The sequence below is a fragment of the Trifolium pratense genome, linkage group LG6 (assembly GCF_020283565.1).
Source record: "Trifolium pratense cultivar HEN17-A07 linkage group LG6, ARS_RC_1.1, whole genome shotgun sequence".
Classification (NCBI taxonomy): domain Eukaryota; kingdom Viridiplantae; phylum Streptophyta; class Magnoliopsida; order Fabales; family Fabaceae; genus Trifolium; species Trifolium pratense.
Genome location: NC_060064.1, coordinates 36304358 through 36321807, shown reverse-complemented (window position 1 = coordinate 36321807; position 17450 = coordinate 36304358). Strand labels below are relative to the sequence as shown.

Sequence of the window (17450 nt, the reverse complement as noted above, 5' to 3'; positions counted from 1 at the left end):
TAGCCTCAGTTACCATGCTTCGCCTATCTCGAACATTCGTCACAACATTAATGGATGGAGTCCCAGCCTCTGGCCTACTTAAAACTAAACGTCGATGCTCATCTTAGCGATGAGGGACGTTTGGAGCTAGGTTGGGTTCTTAGACGGCCGGATGGAAGCTGCTTTGGAGCGGAAATGACAAAATTGAAACCTAATGGAAACGTAAGGGACCAAATTGATATTTTTTAAACGTAAGGGACCAAACTGAAATCTAAAATAAACGTAAGAGACCAAATGTGTAGTTAAGCCTTTCAGTTTAAAGTAAAATTAAAATATATTATTTATAATTCAATATATTAAGGTCTTTCAAAGAAATTCAAACATAAGAGCATCTCCAATAAATGTATCATAGGGAGTATCATAAGTTTATGATCCGTACCTTATTATTTTATACCATTGGAGTTCCATGATGTGACATTGAAGATATCAAAATTGATGATATTGTACCTTATTTATGTTATTAAAACCTTTGATTGTATTTTCTTTCCTTTTTAAAACATTATCATTTGTTATTAATGTATGATACCTTTAAAGTGATATCACAATTGGAGCAAAATATATATGAGTTGCATAGATATTACATGACATTGTAGAGACCATTTATTAATAATGTATGATACCCAAACATGTATGACCATCGCAAATACTTATGGATACACTTATATATACATAGGGGGTAATTATATAATTTAATATACAGTATTTAGGGCTGGTTTGGCCGAGCTTTTTTAGAGCTTATGCAAACAACTTATGCAATATAAATTAGGTTTTATGTTAATTTATAAGTTCACACTAGTGAAAATTGTAATTTTATAAACTTTTCTATCATAAACTACGTTGACAAACTTATACTAATATATTAAAATTGCATAAATTATTTACAAAAGCTCTAAAAAAAGAGATAAAAAAGTGAGGCCAAACGAACGCTTAATACACATATATTTGGGTGGGACCAGGATTCACTGCAGTCACAAATCAGTGACTGCATGCAGTCAGCAGATTGTGACTATCTGATCTTAAATAGTTAAAATCTGTTTCAAGATCTGATGACTCTAAGAAACTGACTGCACTTGACTGCATGCATTTGACCGCATCTAATCCAATTCCATTTGGGTGTCATTGAACCCAAACTCAAACTCAGTTTCGCCCGTTGAACCTACGGTTTCCACTGTGTTCAAAATCATCCTTCACTGGGAAACAAACCCTAAAACTTCATCACCTTCAATACGTCGTCGTAAGCAGTTGAACCGCAATCACTCAAGAAGCTTACGCTTCAAGTCCCTCAAACGTGCCCTCGATCTCTTTTCTCCTCTTCATCAACTACTCGCTCCTCCCGATTCCGAAAGGTTAAAATTTTTCTCTTTTCTTTTCATAAATCTTCACTTTTTTCCATTCTCAATGCTTATTCTAGTTAACTTACGCCTTTTTGTTTCCTCATAATCTTGCAGCAAGAAAATTGGTGTTAATGACAAGGTTAGTTTTATCTTAATTATGGTTTTATTTGATTTGAGTTTTGTTAATTTTAATTTTGTTACCTTAATGCCCTTGAATTGATTAAGAAGAGATGTGAATTGTATAAATTTTGAATAGTTTAATGGATATGTTCTGCTGGTGTAAATCAGTTTTACAATGACATTCATTAGAAAAAAACTTTTTTTTTTCTTTTCCATGTCATAGAATTGAAGTGGGGTGTAGCGGAGTGATTTGGCAGAACACACGTTTGCTATGAAGTTGTCTAGGGTTATAAAGTTCCTTTTTTTGTGGGTTTTTTGTGAACTGATGAAGGTATGCTAATGTGGTTTTGTAATTGTAATGAAAATTAGGTGAATGCTGAGTGTGGTAGAATTAAAAGCACTACTCAACCTCCGCAACAGACGAATTCTGCTACAAAGAATCAGTCTCAACAAGCAGGGAGTTCTAACATGCTTGCTCTTCCAGGTATGAACATGATACTCGTAGTAATAGTTATCATCTTGGCATATGGTTATGATTATCTAGTTGGTGGAATATTGATGAATTAACATCTGGGTCATTATGGTTTCTCAGTATCGTCTTGCTTATGTGGTTAACATTAGGCTTCTTTGACGTTATATGTATTACATCAGTGAGAGTGTTATATTGTTGAGTTTTTCCCTGGGTTTGAATTTGTAGGAGTAAGTTTTTTATTAGGTAGAGTAAGTGTTTCTCGTATCTCTGGGTACCGGTATGCGTACGGTACTTCCCCGGCCCCGTACCCCCAAAGTACCAATTTTTTTTTTCTTTGACGTGGGTATGCGCGTGGTACGTCTGGGGTCGTGCGTGGTACGCTTGGGGTACGCGCATAGTATAGATTTTATCAAATTTTTATTTTTCTTTTCTTTAAGCAACGGTTCCCAATCTCATTTTTTTAAATGTTTATTTTTTTAATTAAGATTCACTTTAGATTAGAACTAATTCAGTTCCCTTTTTATTTCTTTTTAAAAGTAGTAGTATAGTACATTAGTACTACTTCTAATTTTCTAAAAGTCTAAACCACAATTTATAAGTTACAACAAAACAAAGGGCACATAGCACTGACAGAGTAGAACACAAAGTCACTCACAAAAAAATCTGCAATTTTTATGTTTATTAATTATTTATTTTAAAAATATAATTCTATTATTTTAATTATATAACTATTAAAATAAATTATATGGACGTACCCGTACGTACCTTAGTTTTTTTAAAAGTATTGTACCACTTACCGGTACCGTACCTGCACCTATGCAACGTAGGTTTATGTAAACTTTAGTTATATGCTTTTGAGGCTAAAATGTGTCGGCTTATGCAGACCTTAGGTCTCACGACCAAGGTTTTAAATAACAGTCATGGTGACATATCTAGTGGTGAATTGCGACTAATGCGGTATCAATTATGGTTCTAGAGACCAAAAAGTATTATTTTTACTGCCCATATCGCAGTCGCCGACCTTTTGTTAAAACCTTGCTCAGGATGACTACTTCTGTGGTAAGGGCTGCAGAAGACAAGACCAAATTGTCCATGACAGCTAATAATTTTTGCAATAGTTTTTTAGAATGCCAACTCTTGTTCTATGTTCCTTTTTACACAACTCTCAAATCTTGAACCTGATTTTTCTTTTCTTTTTTTTGAAAAGAGATTTTTCTTTTCTTTTATTATGGTTATTATGATGCACACATTTGGATTTTGGCCTTTAATAGCATTCCTTGTAATTTTTATTTTAGGTTGGTTAGCTATCTTGAAAAGTCTGGCCTATCCCAAAATGTACATATGTTGGCTATGGACAATATTTTACTAGCAAATAATCTGTTGAGTCATGGATATCAGATTTTTGATTCTTAACTCGTCAGTTTTTATGATTATATTTTGACATATTAACAGTTGGGATTACATCTTATGTCCGGCTTGCAAAAGCTTAGTAATGAATCATGTGGTGTTCAGTATTCCAAAATATTGTTCGAAGAGCCTATTTGGCTTTCAATAATTTATGAAACCATTTATTATGTAAACTTGATAGAAGATTGTAGAAGTTGTTAGAAGTTTGCTTCAGTGTAGCATTTTATTTTTAAAAAAAGAAAATAAATGGATTCCTTGCCTTGAAAATATTCTGTTCCATTTTATCCTTTTTCGTATGTTCATAAATGTTTATACAAAATCTTGAAATCATTTTTCATTACTATTCCGTGCTTCAGCAGAAAGGAACACCATATGTTCCAAATGAAACATAGATTGTGTCACATGCAGATCATGCAAATTTTTCGAACAGCTGTTATTTACTACTGGCTCTTATGTTTTTGTTTCTTTACAGGAATGATCACGGTTTCCAGGGCAAGAATACAGTAGTTGTTTCTACCTCTGGCTCATCTGAAAGGTTCTGGCTTTCTCTCGATGCCTTTATATTTTAAAATTTTATCTCAATACACTTTTTGTTGGTTATGCACACCATCTTCTGTTTTTGCTCAATATGAATGTATCTAGGATTAGCATTCTGCTGATTCGACCTTTTTGACTAAACTGTTGTAGTTTCAATATACAGGAATTTCTCAACATCTGCTTTGATGGAAAGAATGCCAAGTAAATGGCCACGACCTGATTGGCATGTGCCATGGAAAAACTACAGGGTGAGAACTACTTGACCACTATTTTAACTATTTAATGATAAATACATGGCTTAGCCGCTTAGGGTGTTCTCTTTTTCATTCTCAGATTATGTAAACCAAAACAAATGTAGTTAGGGATGCCTGGTGAACTAGTTAGTAGTTTAGTCAAGGAACCTGTTTAGTTCCATCATCCTATTGCAGTCATTTTCTTACCATCCGTGCAAGGTTACCTTGGATTAGTTACATTCAGAATTTCAATTTGTCTACTGGATTTGGATTGACATCTTGCTGTTTGTAAGTGCTTACCAAAATTTTGTGCTGGATAATAACGAGAGAGAGAGAGAGAGAGAGAGAGAGAGAGAGAGAGAGAGAGAGAGAGAGAGAGAGAGAGAGAGAGAGAGAGAGAGAGAGAGTCTGTGTTGGCATCCACTATGTAGTAAAAGAGATTTTTAAAATCCATTTAATGCATAGAACTGGTAATGCTTTACAGCAAATAGGTGTGCTATTTCCAAGCATCTGTAATTCTACCCAACATCGCAAATTTCAATTTTAAAACTTGGCTATTCACATGCTGCCACTATATCCAAAATAATTAGTTTGTGTTTGCTAATGTCGTAATTCTTTCATTCTAATCAGGTCTGGTGTACATAATTTTTCTGAAATCCTTTTAAACTATAATACTCTGATATAATTTTAGCTGAGAATTTTCGCCATGATTTATTTTCTGTAGGTCATCAGTGGTCACTCAGGATTGGTGAGATCTGTTGCAGTTGATCCCAGTAATACATGGTTTGCTACTGGTTCTGCAGATCGAACTATCAAGGTATTTGATCACAAAATGCATGTCATAGTTTCTTGTTATGAGAAGGCATGTAGATAAGACTGAAAACTTGATGATCCATGTTGAATTGTTCATTCTGTGGGTTGCTTTCTTTCTTTGCAATTTAATCTGAAACAACTGTCTTTTTTTAAGTAACTAGAGCAGTAGCCTGTGCCATGCGCGGTGCATGTTTGGCTTGTCACTATGCTTATTCCTTTTGTTAAATTACTTTCTGATTCAAGTTTCTTTGTATTCTTTTTGCTAGAGTTATTCTACTTTTTTTGTTAAATATATAGTTTTAAATATTGACTCATTATTATCATATATTTTCTATAAATTGAAGCTATGATTTGAAATAGTTTATTAACTTATTCATGTGGAGTTTATAATTTTTTTTCTGTCTATCTATTTAAATCTTTGGATTTTATTTTTTTGCTAAGTTGTTCATTTGGGCAGATATGGGACTTGGCAAGTGGTGTTCTAAAGCTAACATTAACAGGTCACATCGAACAAGTAAGAGGTGAGAAGCCAAAGGTATAAATATTTAATAGTGTTGGCAGTTATTGTGAACTGGGTTAATACTAACAGCGTGCTTTCTCTACAGGCCTTGCTATTAGCAACAAACATACCTACATGTTTTCTGCTGGTGACGATAAACAAGTTAAATGTTGGGATCTTGAACAGAACAAGGTTATTAGGTCTTATCATGGTCATCTGAGTGCTGTTTACTGCTTGGCTATTCATCCCACAATTGGCATTTTACTTACTGGAGGACTTGATTCTGTCTGCCGGGTATGGACTTTGTTGATATTGTTACTTGATGGTATCTTTAGATTTAGGTGGAAGCAATACCTTCTGCTCGTCTATTTCTAATTTTTTTTTATTAAATATGTTAAGGAAATAGAAATGTGATCACTATGCTTGGTGCTAAACTTTCAGGTCTGGGACATACGTAGTAAAACGCAGATTCATGCTCTTTCAGGTCATGAGAATACTGTCTGCTCTGTGTTTACACGGCCAACGGTATGCACATTTTCCCCCCGTTGTCTATATTTTTTATTTTTCAAACTGGCATATAGGTTTTCTACGTAGCTTAGTTCCACTACAGGTTCTTTGATATGATAATTGCGTACACAGATTCCATCATTCAAATGCAGCTTTGAAACATGTCTTAATATAGTTGTATACTTTTAAACCTTCTTTTTTCCTTACTTTGGAGCCTTATTCTGGTCATATTTTTAATAGGACCCTCAAGTTGTCACTGGTTCTCATGATTCTACGATCAAGATGTGGGACCTTAGATATGGTAATTTATTTGTTTTTCTCTGTTTGTGCTGTGATTACATGCACTTGAATTCAATTCCTGTACGAATTTTTACCAAGCTTACACACAATGCTTTCATGCAGGTAAAACAACGTTAACTCTTACAAACCATAAAAAGTCTGTTCGAGCCATGGCTCCACATCCTAAAGAGTATGTGTTCAATATCTGTTGATTGTTACTTGGAGAATTATTAACTCTTTAACTATGGTTGATTTTCTTAAAAAATTGTTATTTTATTGTCTTCTCAGTCTCACCCCTTCTTCCTTGTTGTCTGCAGGCAAGCTTTTGCATCTGCATCGGCTGATAATATTAAAAAGTTCACACTTCCAAACGGAGAATTTTGTCATGATATGCTGTGAGTTCATAAACTTATTCTTGTCATTTGTGTGATTAGGGAGGGGGGTCATTAACTAGGTTTACTGTTTATGGTAGAAGAGAGAAAAATGAAATTGGATTGTAATTGTAAACTGTTACTGAAATGAATCTGAAAGAAAAGATTATGTAGATGACTCTCCGATATATATATATATATATATATATATATATATATATATATATATATATATATATATATATATATATATATATATATATATATATATATATATATATATATATATATATAGGGGAACTTTCAAATAGGATGGATGTTAAAATAAGATGGTGAGAGGATTAAATCATACGGTACAGATCAAAAGTACCACACACAAATTGAATTACACATGATATTTTCCTGCAACCATCTCCTTCCTCGGTCTCTCTCGGAATCGCCGTAAGTTCTGTCCTTTTGGAATCTTCCCAATAATTTCTTTCAACAAATTAGGCTAATAAAAAATACACTAATATCTTGAAAATCATTGCAATGGTTTTGGTTATCTCAATTTAAGATGAAGACCCTTGTGTTTTCAACTCCAGATCTGTTAAAATTAACTTAGGATCAGAAGCCAAAATTAATCTAAGGTGAAGTATCGGTGGTGAAAGTGTGTAAATTAGAATGAAAACTGATATGAATGCGGAAACAGGGAGCTGGTGTTGTAGTGAGGATTAACGGCGGCGGTGGCGGTGGCGGCGGTGGCGGTCAAGACAATATTTAATTTTGAGAGACCTCTTGTTTTTTCAATTCTAGATCCAGAATAAAGCTAATGCAAGAAATTGGCTTGGGAGGAATCGAAGTCTTGGAAGAGATCCAGAATTGAAGAATTGGAAGAGATGTATGGTGGCTGCGTTCGTGGCGGTGAGAAGAGATGGAGAGGATCTGTGTGGTTGGGAGTGTGTAGAACCAAGCTAGAATGAAAGGATGATAGTGAGGCAAAGTATGTTGGAAGAATTGGAAGAGCTAGAGAAATGGCTTGTTGTTATAGAGAATGAGAAGAGTCGGTGGAGAAGAAGAAATGTTGTAGAAGACACAGTAGGCAAATGAAAACAAGGTTACATACGTGAATTCTTTAGCAGCAAAAATCTTTTATTAACAAACTCACCACAACATAATGCATGTCTTTTTTTGACATAACTTTGTATAATAGAAAATATGGATCACACAGACAGGCGTGGCGCGCCTGTCTGGCCGCTAGTAGATTGTAAAGACTATGCTACTAAATAACTGTAACTAACACGGAGTTGCTTACAGTTAGTTATAGATCAACTATTTTAGGATAAGCTAAGCTTCAAATGAAACTAGTAAAAACATAAAACTGGAATTATAAGCTGCAACTAGTGCAAATGCTAGAAAAAGTGAACGTGTAGAAAGAGGAATATTAACCGGGCATCTCTATACTCCCCCCTCAAGCTAAAAGAGGGTGTGAGTCATTGAGAATTTGAGCTGGACCACACATTTTTAGCTTGGATAGAAAACAGTAAATCTGGATGCAGAAAGAGCCTTGGCCCTTAGTAAAATGATGCGCTAACACATGAATAACTTGAATAAGCTTGCTGAGCACTTTTTTTAGACAACAAAGAAGTCAATTTCATGTATTTATTACTTACCTCCCGGTCAAACCTCAGAACTTCATATTGCTTCAAAGATATCAGTTATAGAAATATGGTTTGATGCTAATTGATAAATTTTCATTTTTTTTATTTTTTTGAAAGTATTCATTAATTTATGTATGTGCAGCTCTCAACAGAAAACTATTATCAATGCAATGGCTGTCAATGAGGAGGGTGTTATGGTTACTGGAGGTATTTTCCCTTTTTTTCATGATCATGTGATAAGATTGATTTGTCATACGGAATTCAACTATATTTTCTGATTTATTTTTCCTGTTTCAGGTGACAATGGCAGTATGTGGTTCTGGGATTGGAAGAGTGGTCACAATTCCCAGCAATCCCAAACAATTGTACAACCTGGTATGCATATTAGACTGTTTTTACATGTTAAGATTGATGCTAGTTAGTTCTACCATATACACAAGATTGACAAGCATATTAATTGTTCTTATCTGTTTTCATCTTTCCCTCTTACAGGTTCACTGGATAGTGAAGCTGGTATTTATGCTTTAACCTATGATATCACGGGTACGAGGCTTATATCATGTGAAGCAGACAAAACCATAAAAATGTGGAAACAAGATGAAAATGCCATTTAAGAAACACATCCCCTTAACTTCAGGCCTCCTAAGACCTAAAGACATCTGTCGGTTCTATTTATGTGGCTCTCATTTTGATTAGATGTGCTGTTACTCGAAGGTCTTGATGTACGACTAATTTATTCACACTACCTTTTTAACACACTTCTGATCATCTTTGTACCATTATACTAAGATTATTACTGCGTACATTCGTATGTATTTCAATATTTAATAGTTTTGCAATTCAGTTTAGTGAATACACTACAAAACCCTCAAAACACAAAAAAAAAAGTTGGACATATATGATTTGTGATATCGCATCATCAGTCAAGGTTTCAGTTGATGAAACAAAACTCATTGTGTGAACTGCCAAACATATAGCAAAAGAGGAAAATGGATCTTCTCCTTCCAATTTCTCTACATCTCTCTCCTTCCTCTCTATCTCTCTCTTAATTTCAATCTCTCTCGTCATTAAAAAATAATAAAATAATCATGAGAGAGAGTGAGATTAAGTGAGAGATAGAGAGGAAGGAGAGAGATGTAGAAAAATATAGATGGAGAGGATCCAAGTCTGTGTTATATTTAAGAAACATTTGTGCTTCATTTGAAAATCAATCAAAATATTCAACAAAACACTTCTCTCTCAAAAACTCTCAATTTATCTTCATATAATTTCATAATTGTACCGGATTCTATTCTAAATCTTTGAATCCCTACTCTTGTGACTTGGATTTTACCGGTTTCGTCCCTAAAATCCATTTACAAGTTACATGCCACAAGACTATCTTATTTTAGATGCAACAAGTCAATGTGACAACCACTTACATGGCCAAAATCATCCGAGCAAACATGAATCTGTGTATTTCTAGAGGGGAAGTTTTAATATTTTTAATCAAATTTCTAATTTAATAGTCCAGAAACTCTTAGAACCGTGAATTGGACGTAACTCAACCCTACAAAATTGGCTTGTAAGGTGAGGATTGCCTCTTACTTATGAACATTTATTTAGGTCATCTCTCAACCGATATGGGACTCTTGACACACACCCTCGCACCAAGCACTATTGGACTTGGTGCGCGGAAATAAATGGTGGGTGGTCCGATAGCGGAAACCTGATAGCAGGTGGCCCAACGGATCGTGGATAGACTTTGATACCATCTTAGAATTGTGTATTGGGTGTAACTCAACCCTACAAAATCGACTTGTAAGGTGAGGATTGTCTCTTGCTTATAAACACTTACTCATGCCAATGCTGACCATTACAACATAAAAATTATTTAACAATAGTTTTTCTCATATTTTTTTAAATATACGCATAAAGATAGGAAAGAAAAAAAAACTTATAGAAAGTTTAGCCTAAAAAAATAGAAACAATAAAAAGATTTAGTTACTCTCACCAAAAAAAAAATAAAAAGATTTAGTTGCAATATTTTGATATAAAAATAAATTTTAATCTTTTAGTGAATATTTTAAGAAGATTGTATATCAAAAAAGATTTTGCTTCAAAAAAAAAGATTGTATATCAAAAAAACAAAATTAAAAAAGATTGGTTATTTTTTTACTTATATATAGACAGCAAATTGGTTAATCGATTCCCATAATTCATTCATTCATTCATCGGAAGGAAGCAAAGCATAGTGTTTTTGGTTTTTGAACACTTCCGTCTAATACGTCGTCGTATGGAAGCAATTGAACCACAATCACTCAAGAAACGTCCCCTGGATCTATTCTCTCCACTTGATCAACAACTCGCTCCTCCCGATTCCGAAAGCAAGAAAATTCGTGTTAATTACAAAGTGAATGCCGAGTATGGTGGAATTCAAGAAAGCATTGCTCAACCTCAGACGAAGAATTCTGCTACAAAGAATCAGTCTCAAGAACCAGGGCTTGCTCTACTTCCAGGTCCATCAATGCCAAGCAGAGGATCTTCCAGGAATTTCTCAACATCTTCTTTGATGGAAAGAATGGAAAGTAAATGGCCACGACCTGATTGGCATGCACCATGGAAAAACTACAGAGTCATCAGTGGTCATTTAGGATGGGTGACATCTATTGCAGTTGATCCCAGTAATACATGGTTTGCTACTGGTTCTGCAGATCGAACTATCAAGATATGGGATTTAGCAACTGGTGTTCTAAAACTCACATTAACAGGTCACATCCAACAAGTAAGAGCACTTGCTATTAGCAACAAACATACCTACATGTTTTCTGCTGCTGATGATAAACAAGTTAAATGTTGGGATCTTGAACAGAACAAGGTTATTAGGTCTTATCATGGTCATCTCAGTGGTGTTTACTGCTTGTCTATTCATCCCGACGACAACAACATGTTAGTTACCGGAGGACGTGATTCTGTCTGTCGGGTTTGGGACATACGTAAACAAACCCAAATTCATGCTCTAGGTCATGACAATACTGTCTGCTCTGTGTTTACAACGGAAACGGACCCTTATCAAGTTGTTACTGGTTCTCATGATTCTACAATCAAGATGTGGGATGTTAGGTATTATGGTAAAACATTGCTAACTACACTTACAAACCATAAAAAGTCTGTTCGAGCAATGGCTCCACATCCTAAACAGCGAGCTTTTGCATCTGCATCGGCTGATAATATTAAAAAGTTCACACTTCCAAAAGGACAATTTTGTCACAATATGCTCTCTCAACAGAAAACTATTATCAATGCACTGGCAGTCAATGAGGAGGGTGTTATGGTTACCGGAGGTGACAACGGTAGTATGTGGTTCTGGGATTGGAAGAGTGGTCACAATTTCCAGCAATTACAAACAATTGTACAACCTGGTTCACTGGATAGTGAAGCTGGTATTTATGCTTTAACCTATGATATCACCGGTACGAGGCTTATATCATGTGAAGCCGACAAAACAATAAAAATGTGGAAACAAGATCAAAATGCCACTCAAGAAACACATCCCCTTAACTTCAGGCCTCCTAAAGACATCCGTCGGTTCTAGTTATGTATGTAGCCCGGCCTCATTTTGATTAGATGTGCTAGCTGTTACTTCATACTTAGCTTTTTAGCACACTTCTAATCATCTTAATTTGTAACATTTCTTTGAACTTGAATAAAGATTATTACTGCTTAGATTCATATGTATTTCAATATTCAATAGTTTTGCAAAATAAAATAGGGTTTCAGGTGAAAAGGAAATAAACAAACTTGTGTTTTATTGAGGTGTTCCTATTTTCTTGTTTTTACAACAAAGACTAAGAAATTCCGTTTTATGAGTAGTAATATACTCAACCAACTTAGTCAATAAAAATTAGAGTTATTTGATTGAGATTAACCGTTCAGATTTTAACGATAGAATTTTTATATTTGTAAATAACATGTCTCATTCATGTTAGTCGTTGTTTGGATGCCAAGAGCTGAAGAAAGACTCGTGTGACACACACAGGTGTGAGTCTACGTGAAGGGTTCAGATTTTAACGGCATTCATGGAGCTAATTTTGCATAGCTTTCACCCAATAGTCCATGTGTTATTGCTAGATAATGCATGGAGCTCACTTTGCATAGCTTTCACCCAACAGTCATGCTTAGAAGCTTCAGCGTAGTTGTTAGGCTCATTATCACTGAGAAGGGATAAACAGAATGTGGAATAAGAAGGGGAAAGATGATTATGACTGATGAATTTATTGATGGGATAAGGTGTCTTGTGAACTACATTATTGCAGTGGTAATCCACAAGGTGTGATGGTGGTCTTTTAGGTCTAGTGGATTGTCTGAGAGGGGTTGGTTGATCATGACTAGGTGTAGTGTCATGATTAGATTCAGATATATCAATAGAATTAGGATTAGTGTGATCCAGACATTGATCAACACTAACTGGTTCAGGAATAGAAAGACATTGATTGAGATTAACGGTTCAGATTTTAACGATAGAATTTTTATATTTTACAAAATTAGAACTGCATTAAAATTTAATTTGTGTGAATTTCATCTTACAATTTTGAGAGCAACTTACTAGACTGTACTTGGTGTTTTGATCTAGGGTGGTTTGTCTAGTAAGTACTAGTACTTCTAGTCAAAGTACTTATAAATCTACTCAGACTCGGAAGGGATTCGCAGACTATATTTATAGATTCATGATGACCAAAATTGTATTTAAGGTTTTGACAACCAAAAAATAGATTTCAAGACCAAATGAGTCTGATTCCTAATAGGAATTGGTGACCGAACTCTACATTATCGAGACTCATTCCTCTGAAAAACCAGAAGGTTAACATAAAAAAATTGAATTTTGTTTCACACAATAATTGTCACTCTTATATTTGTTTCACACCAATTAAATTTTGATTTTATTGTTTTTATCAAATTATCATTGTTCAACATAATATAAAAATTGATCTTACCAAATTTGAAAGATTTTGGATGGTAAAACGTCCCGTCTGAACAATGGTTGTGAAAATAAAGGTGGTGTACTCGCAAGACACTCTAATAGCAAGTTACTATTTGTGTGAATTCGAAGTGAGTGGTTTTAAAGTAAAGAATAATACCTGAGCTCTTTGCGCAAATATAAAGCCTCCGATGTGAGTCACAGTCATCATTGTGAAAATGGATATGATGACCTAAATATGACCGTCAGAATAACCGCCTAACATTAAACGTCAATAATCCTATTATAGACCGTTACTGTATATACGTAAAGATTTTTGTGACTATTTGGCAGGAGCACATGGTTCTGTGACTATTTGGACTGAACTAGAAAAACAGTAATAAACATATATATGAGTACTCTATGATCTTTCTCATGGGATTGCATGATCAGGTGTTTCGCATCTCTGCCTGCCGTTTCCACCAAAGGTAATCTCATTGTCCTAATATCTCATTTTTCTGTTGTTGTGCCTTACGGTGCAATGCTCGTTTTCTGTTTGATAAAATGTTTCAACCAAAATTTATGTAAATGAAATGAAGTAGGATAGGTTTTAATTAGTTTTGTATGAAAGTAAGTTGTTAATGCTTGTAATGGTTGAGGTTATTATGTTTCTTGTGCTTGTAAAATTCTACATATTTAGAAAAAAATGAGATGATTTTCAAGAGATCATGAGCTTCTAAATTCATGTTTTTATTCATGTGAATAATTTTATATTGTAAATCTAGCTAAGTATGTTGCTGAAAATGTGTTAGTCGGAGTGTCTAAGATATCAGTGGTTGGTTTTGTAGCAACTTCTGCCCCTCTTGTTCTTCCGGACACTGTAGTTACTTCTGCTATTGGCATTGCAGTTGCCATGCCTTGCGCCTTCTTATTTTGTTAGATGTAATTGCACTCATAATTTAATGACTAAGTTGTTTCTCTCTAAGACTAGGCCTACTCCTCATAAACAGAGGGTACCCTGCAGGCATGTCACCAACACCAGAGATATTCTCGGTGTTTTTCCAGGTTTTAGAGGAATTTTAGAGATGAGATTAAGTGTAAGAGCATGTTTTTATGGCTTGACCATGGTATCTGCTGTTTCTTTCCTAGCATGTTACTTTCACCACATATTGGTAAGGGTTTTCGCCCCTTAAGCAAGTGGTCAGGAGTTCGATTCCTGACTCTGTATGGAAAAAAATCAGTTGAGAGGAGAGAACCCACTTTGTTTGCCCCATAGGTTCTCCGACGGATATTAATCATCGGTAACGACAGTATCAACTTCGTACCTATATTATGGTAACAACAAAAACAAAATCTTAATATTTGAAACGATCGACACAAATTAACTCAGATATCTACATAACATCAATAAGAACTTTGCAATTTGTCTAAAAAATAACATGCTGGAGTGTTGCAGCCTCTCCCTTCTAAGCATGCATCACAAATTTAGTCCGAACAGTATAGCCATTAACACAAATCACCATAGTAGCTTGCTCTTCATTACACTAACTTCACATGTCATAGTTTATCTGCCTTGAACTTCACTCAGAGTTACATTGTTGATTGAGTTAGATTGATGACTTTTTTGTGAAGATTCTGTACTTTTAGAATTTTGTCTATGAACAAATGCAACTTTTCCTGGAGGAGGAAGATGTGTAATCTCACTTATGAGCATTAAAACTACAGTTGATATATTTGGTCTTTCTCTTGGAAGTTCTTGCACACATAAAAGTCCTATGTGTATGCACCTCAACATGTTTCTCTCAACGCATGCATCCCATACTTCCGGATCTATTAGAGATATAATGTTGTCCTCTAACCATAACTTCCATGCCTAATAAGAAAAACACAATAATAAAATTATTAATAATAATAGTGAGATTCTTTATGAATATGATTCCAACACTGTTATTTTTGGTTAAAAAGTAGTCTTTTTCACCAATAGATCAGTGAAATCCACATAAATTTTAGACAATAATGAAGTGTTGAGAGTGTATTGCTAACAATTATTATCTCATGTATTAAGGACACGGAATATATGGACTTACAAAGCCTACAAGACTAAGAGAATCCTCGTTGTTATAAAAGCTACTATTTCTCCTTCCGCTAACAATCTCTAGCAATAAAACCCCAAAGCTATAGACATCTGATTTCTCAGAGAAAAGTCCCTCCATTGCATATTCAGGCGGCATATAACCACTGCATTTCAAACATATATTATAATAACACCAGTTAAAGTTAAACCACTGATTCCAACATTATAATGCCAAATGACATAGGATTACATACTATGTTCCAACAACCCTGTTTGTGTTAGCTTCGTTATCTTCTCCACCTTTAACTATTCTAGCTAAACCAAAGTCTGATATTTTTGGAATCATGTCGACATCAAGTAAGATGTTGCTGGCTTTCAAATCTCTATGTATGATCCTTAGTCTTGAATCTCTATGAAGATAGAGTATACCTCGAGCTATTCCTTCGATTATGTTTGACCTCTTTCTCCAATCTAAAATTTTCTTTTGTAGTGGATCTTAAAAAAAAAAAAATAATATGATTCCAAATTGGGTAGTTTAACAGCTAAAAATAGAAACACAAGTAAAAACAAACATATATTCAGATATACAACATAATTAAGTGCTGATGAATAAATTATTTGGACAATTGAAGACCTGATGAGGATAAACTATCTATAAACTGAAAAACAACTTAGGGCGCAAGGTATATGAAGGAGTTTTCCTAAAATTAGTTAGCAAGTGAAGATTTCCAAATCTGTTGAGATTTGCAGGACTCTTTTTGAGTTGCTGACGGTTTCCAAATCTGTTGAGATTTGCAGGTCTCTATGTATGTGGGCTGACTTCTTCCATGTCGGCTGTTGTATCCTCAGGTTTTGTTTTGTTTCATCGGTGTTTATTTTGCCACTATCGGCCTCAAGGTGGTGCCTCTGTCGTAGCCGAGACTTGTCTGCCTGGACTCTTGTTCTACCTTTGTCTGGTCGCCGATTCGCCTGATGGAGCTGGTTCTGGATTCTGATGGGCCGAGCGCTTTTGATTCGAGTTCGGGAGTTAGCGTCTAGTAGTGGCAACTTTCTAGGCTGGGTTGGTGACTGCTCTAGTAGTCTGGAATCTGAGGGGTGTCATTCTGATTTGGGATTAGGAGGTGGATCTTAATTAGGTGATGTTTGTTTAGGGGTTTTTTCTTTGGGTGTTCCGCATATATACGGCACCTATGTTATGTAGTTTCTTTTTTATCGGTCTCTGTTCGTCTTGTGCAGAGACCTGATTAATAATATATTTTGCCGTTCAAAAAAAAAGTTAGCAAGTGAAGAAATTACTCAATATTTTTTCAATCTACCACCAAGTGAGCTAACAATTTTTTTTTTTGGTCATGTAAGTGAGCTAACAAAAGAGGCAAAAAGAACTTACCAAAGAGAAAGGCATCCAAACTCTTATTTGGCATGAACTCATAAACCAAAATTTGCTCGCCCTTTTCAACACAACAACCAAGAAGTCTTACAAGATTTCGATGTTGAAGTTTTGAAATCACTAAAACTTCATTCATGAATTCTTCTATTCCTTGTCCAGATGCTTTTGAGAGTCTTTTCACCGCAATTTCAAGACCATCTTCCATTATTCCATAGATAGTGTGACAAATATTTTAATATTGAATTTATGGTATAATTCAAAAAATGACATACAAATTCTTAGACAAGATCACCTTGTATACTAGGCCAAAACCTCCCTTCCCGAGCATATTACCAATGTGAAAATTGTTTGTGGCAGTTTCGAGCTTTTTGAAATCATATAGTGGTAGCTCATCCACTTTCATTTGATTTTGTCCTCTCATAATCGAGTTTTGAGGATGTCTTTCTGAATCCGTTTGTCAATTTGTTAACAAGAACACACACACACACACACACATATATATATATATGAGTCAGGATCAAATGACACCAACTTGTTTGACACCAAATGTTACACCTCTCAATAACATTTTAATCGATATAAATTTTATAAAATCAACCGTTGGATTGAAAGTTTATATCATATAGATCATATATATTAAATTTTACAAAAATTCAAAATCGTTTGATATGTTATTGAGATCAATCAAAATTAACGGTTTGCATCTTAGTGATATGATTGGATATATAACAAAGACAAATATAGGTAATTATGGTACAATATTTTCATCACCCCCCCCCCCCCCCCCCCCCCCCCCTAAAGC

The 17450-nt window shown here is 34.8% G+C and overlaps 3 protein-coding genes across 3 annotated transcripts; 2 read left to right on the top strand and 1 right to left on the bottom strand.

Moving 5' to 3' along the window:
• The first annotated feature begins 1175 nt into the window (after positions 1-1175).
• Positions 1176-9090, top strand: LOC123889059 (protein pleiotropic regulatory locus 1-like). The gene is made up of 15 exons (XM_045938237.1): positions 1176-1385; positions 1488-1512; positions 1863-1977; positions 3845-3907; positions 4073-4157; positions 4867-4959; positions 5413-5476; positions 5561-5748; positions 5896-5979; positions 6202-6262; positions 6364-6430; positions 6558-6635; positions 8394-8458; positions 8549-8626; positions 8744-9090. Exons 5-15 carry the CDS (start codon positions 4095-4097, stop codon positions 8863-8865), a joined length of 963 nt encoding a protein of 320 aa, XP_045794193.1. The 5' UTR covers positions 1176-1385; positions 1488-1512; positions 1863-1977; positions 3845-3907; positions 4073-4094; the 3' UTR covers positions 8866-9090.
• Positions 9091-10480: 1390 nt separating this feature from the next.
• On the top strand, positions 10481-11860 carry LOC123889053 (protein pleiotropic regulatory locus 1-like). The gene has a single exon (XM_045938231.1). The coding sequence runs from the start codon at positions 10527-10529 to the stop codon at positions 11823-11825; it is 1299 nt and encodes a 432-aa protein (XP_045794187.1). The 5' UTR covers positions 10481-10526; the 3' UTR covers positions 11826-11860.
• Positions 11861-14652: 2792 nt separating this feature from the next.
• On the bottom strand, positions 14653-17069 carry LOC123892191 (G-type lectin S-receptor-like serine/threonine-protein kinase At1g11330). The gene is made up of 5 exons (XM_045942007.1): positions 16941-17069; positions 16649-16859; positions 15516-15756; positions 15275-15425; positions 14653-15060 (listed from the first exon to the last, which is right to left on the bottom strand). Exons 1-5 carry the CDS (start codon positions 17067-17069, stop codon positions 14752-14754), a joined length of 1041 nt encoding a protein of 346 aa, XP_045797963.1. The 3' UTR covers positions 14653-14751.
• Positions 17070-17450: the final 381 nt, after the last annotated feature.

Excerpts from the sequence above, each read along its gene's own strand:
- LOC123889053 (XM_045938231.1), top strand. The coding sequence starts at position 10,527 with ATGGAAGCAATTGAACCACAATCACTCAAGAAACGTCCCCTGGATCTA.
- LOC123889059 (XM_045938237.1), top strand. The coding sequence starts at position 4,095 with ATGGAAAGAATGCCAAGTAAATGGCCACGACCTGATTGGCATGTGCCA. Across the intron at positions 6,263-6,363 it reads GATGTGGGACCTTAGATATG|GTAAAACAACGTTAACTCTT; the intron begins GTAATTTATTTG and ends GCTTTCATGCAG. Across the intron at positions 6,636-8,393 it reads GAATTTTGTCATGATATGCT|CTCTCAACAGAAAACTATTA; the intron begins GTGAGTTCATAA and ends ATGTATGTGCAG.
- LOC123892191 (XM_045942007.1), bottom strand. The coding sequence starts at position 17,069 with ATGAGAGGACAAAATCAAATGAAAGTGGATGAGCTACCACTATATGAT. Across the intron at positions 16,860-16,940 it reads GTTTTGGCCTAGTATACAAG|GGAATAATGGAAGATGGTCT; the intron begins GTGATCTTGTCT and ends CACACTATCTAT. Across the intron at positions 15,757-16,648 it reads TTTGGATGCCTTTCTCTTTG|ATCCACTACAAAAGAAAATT; the intron begins GTAAGTTCTTTT and ends TTTTTTTTTAAG.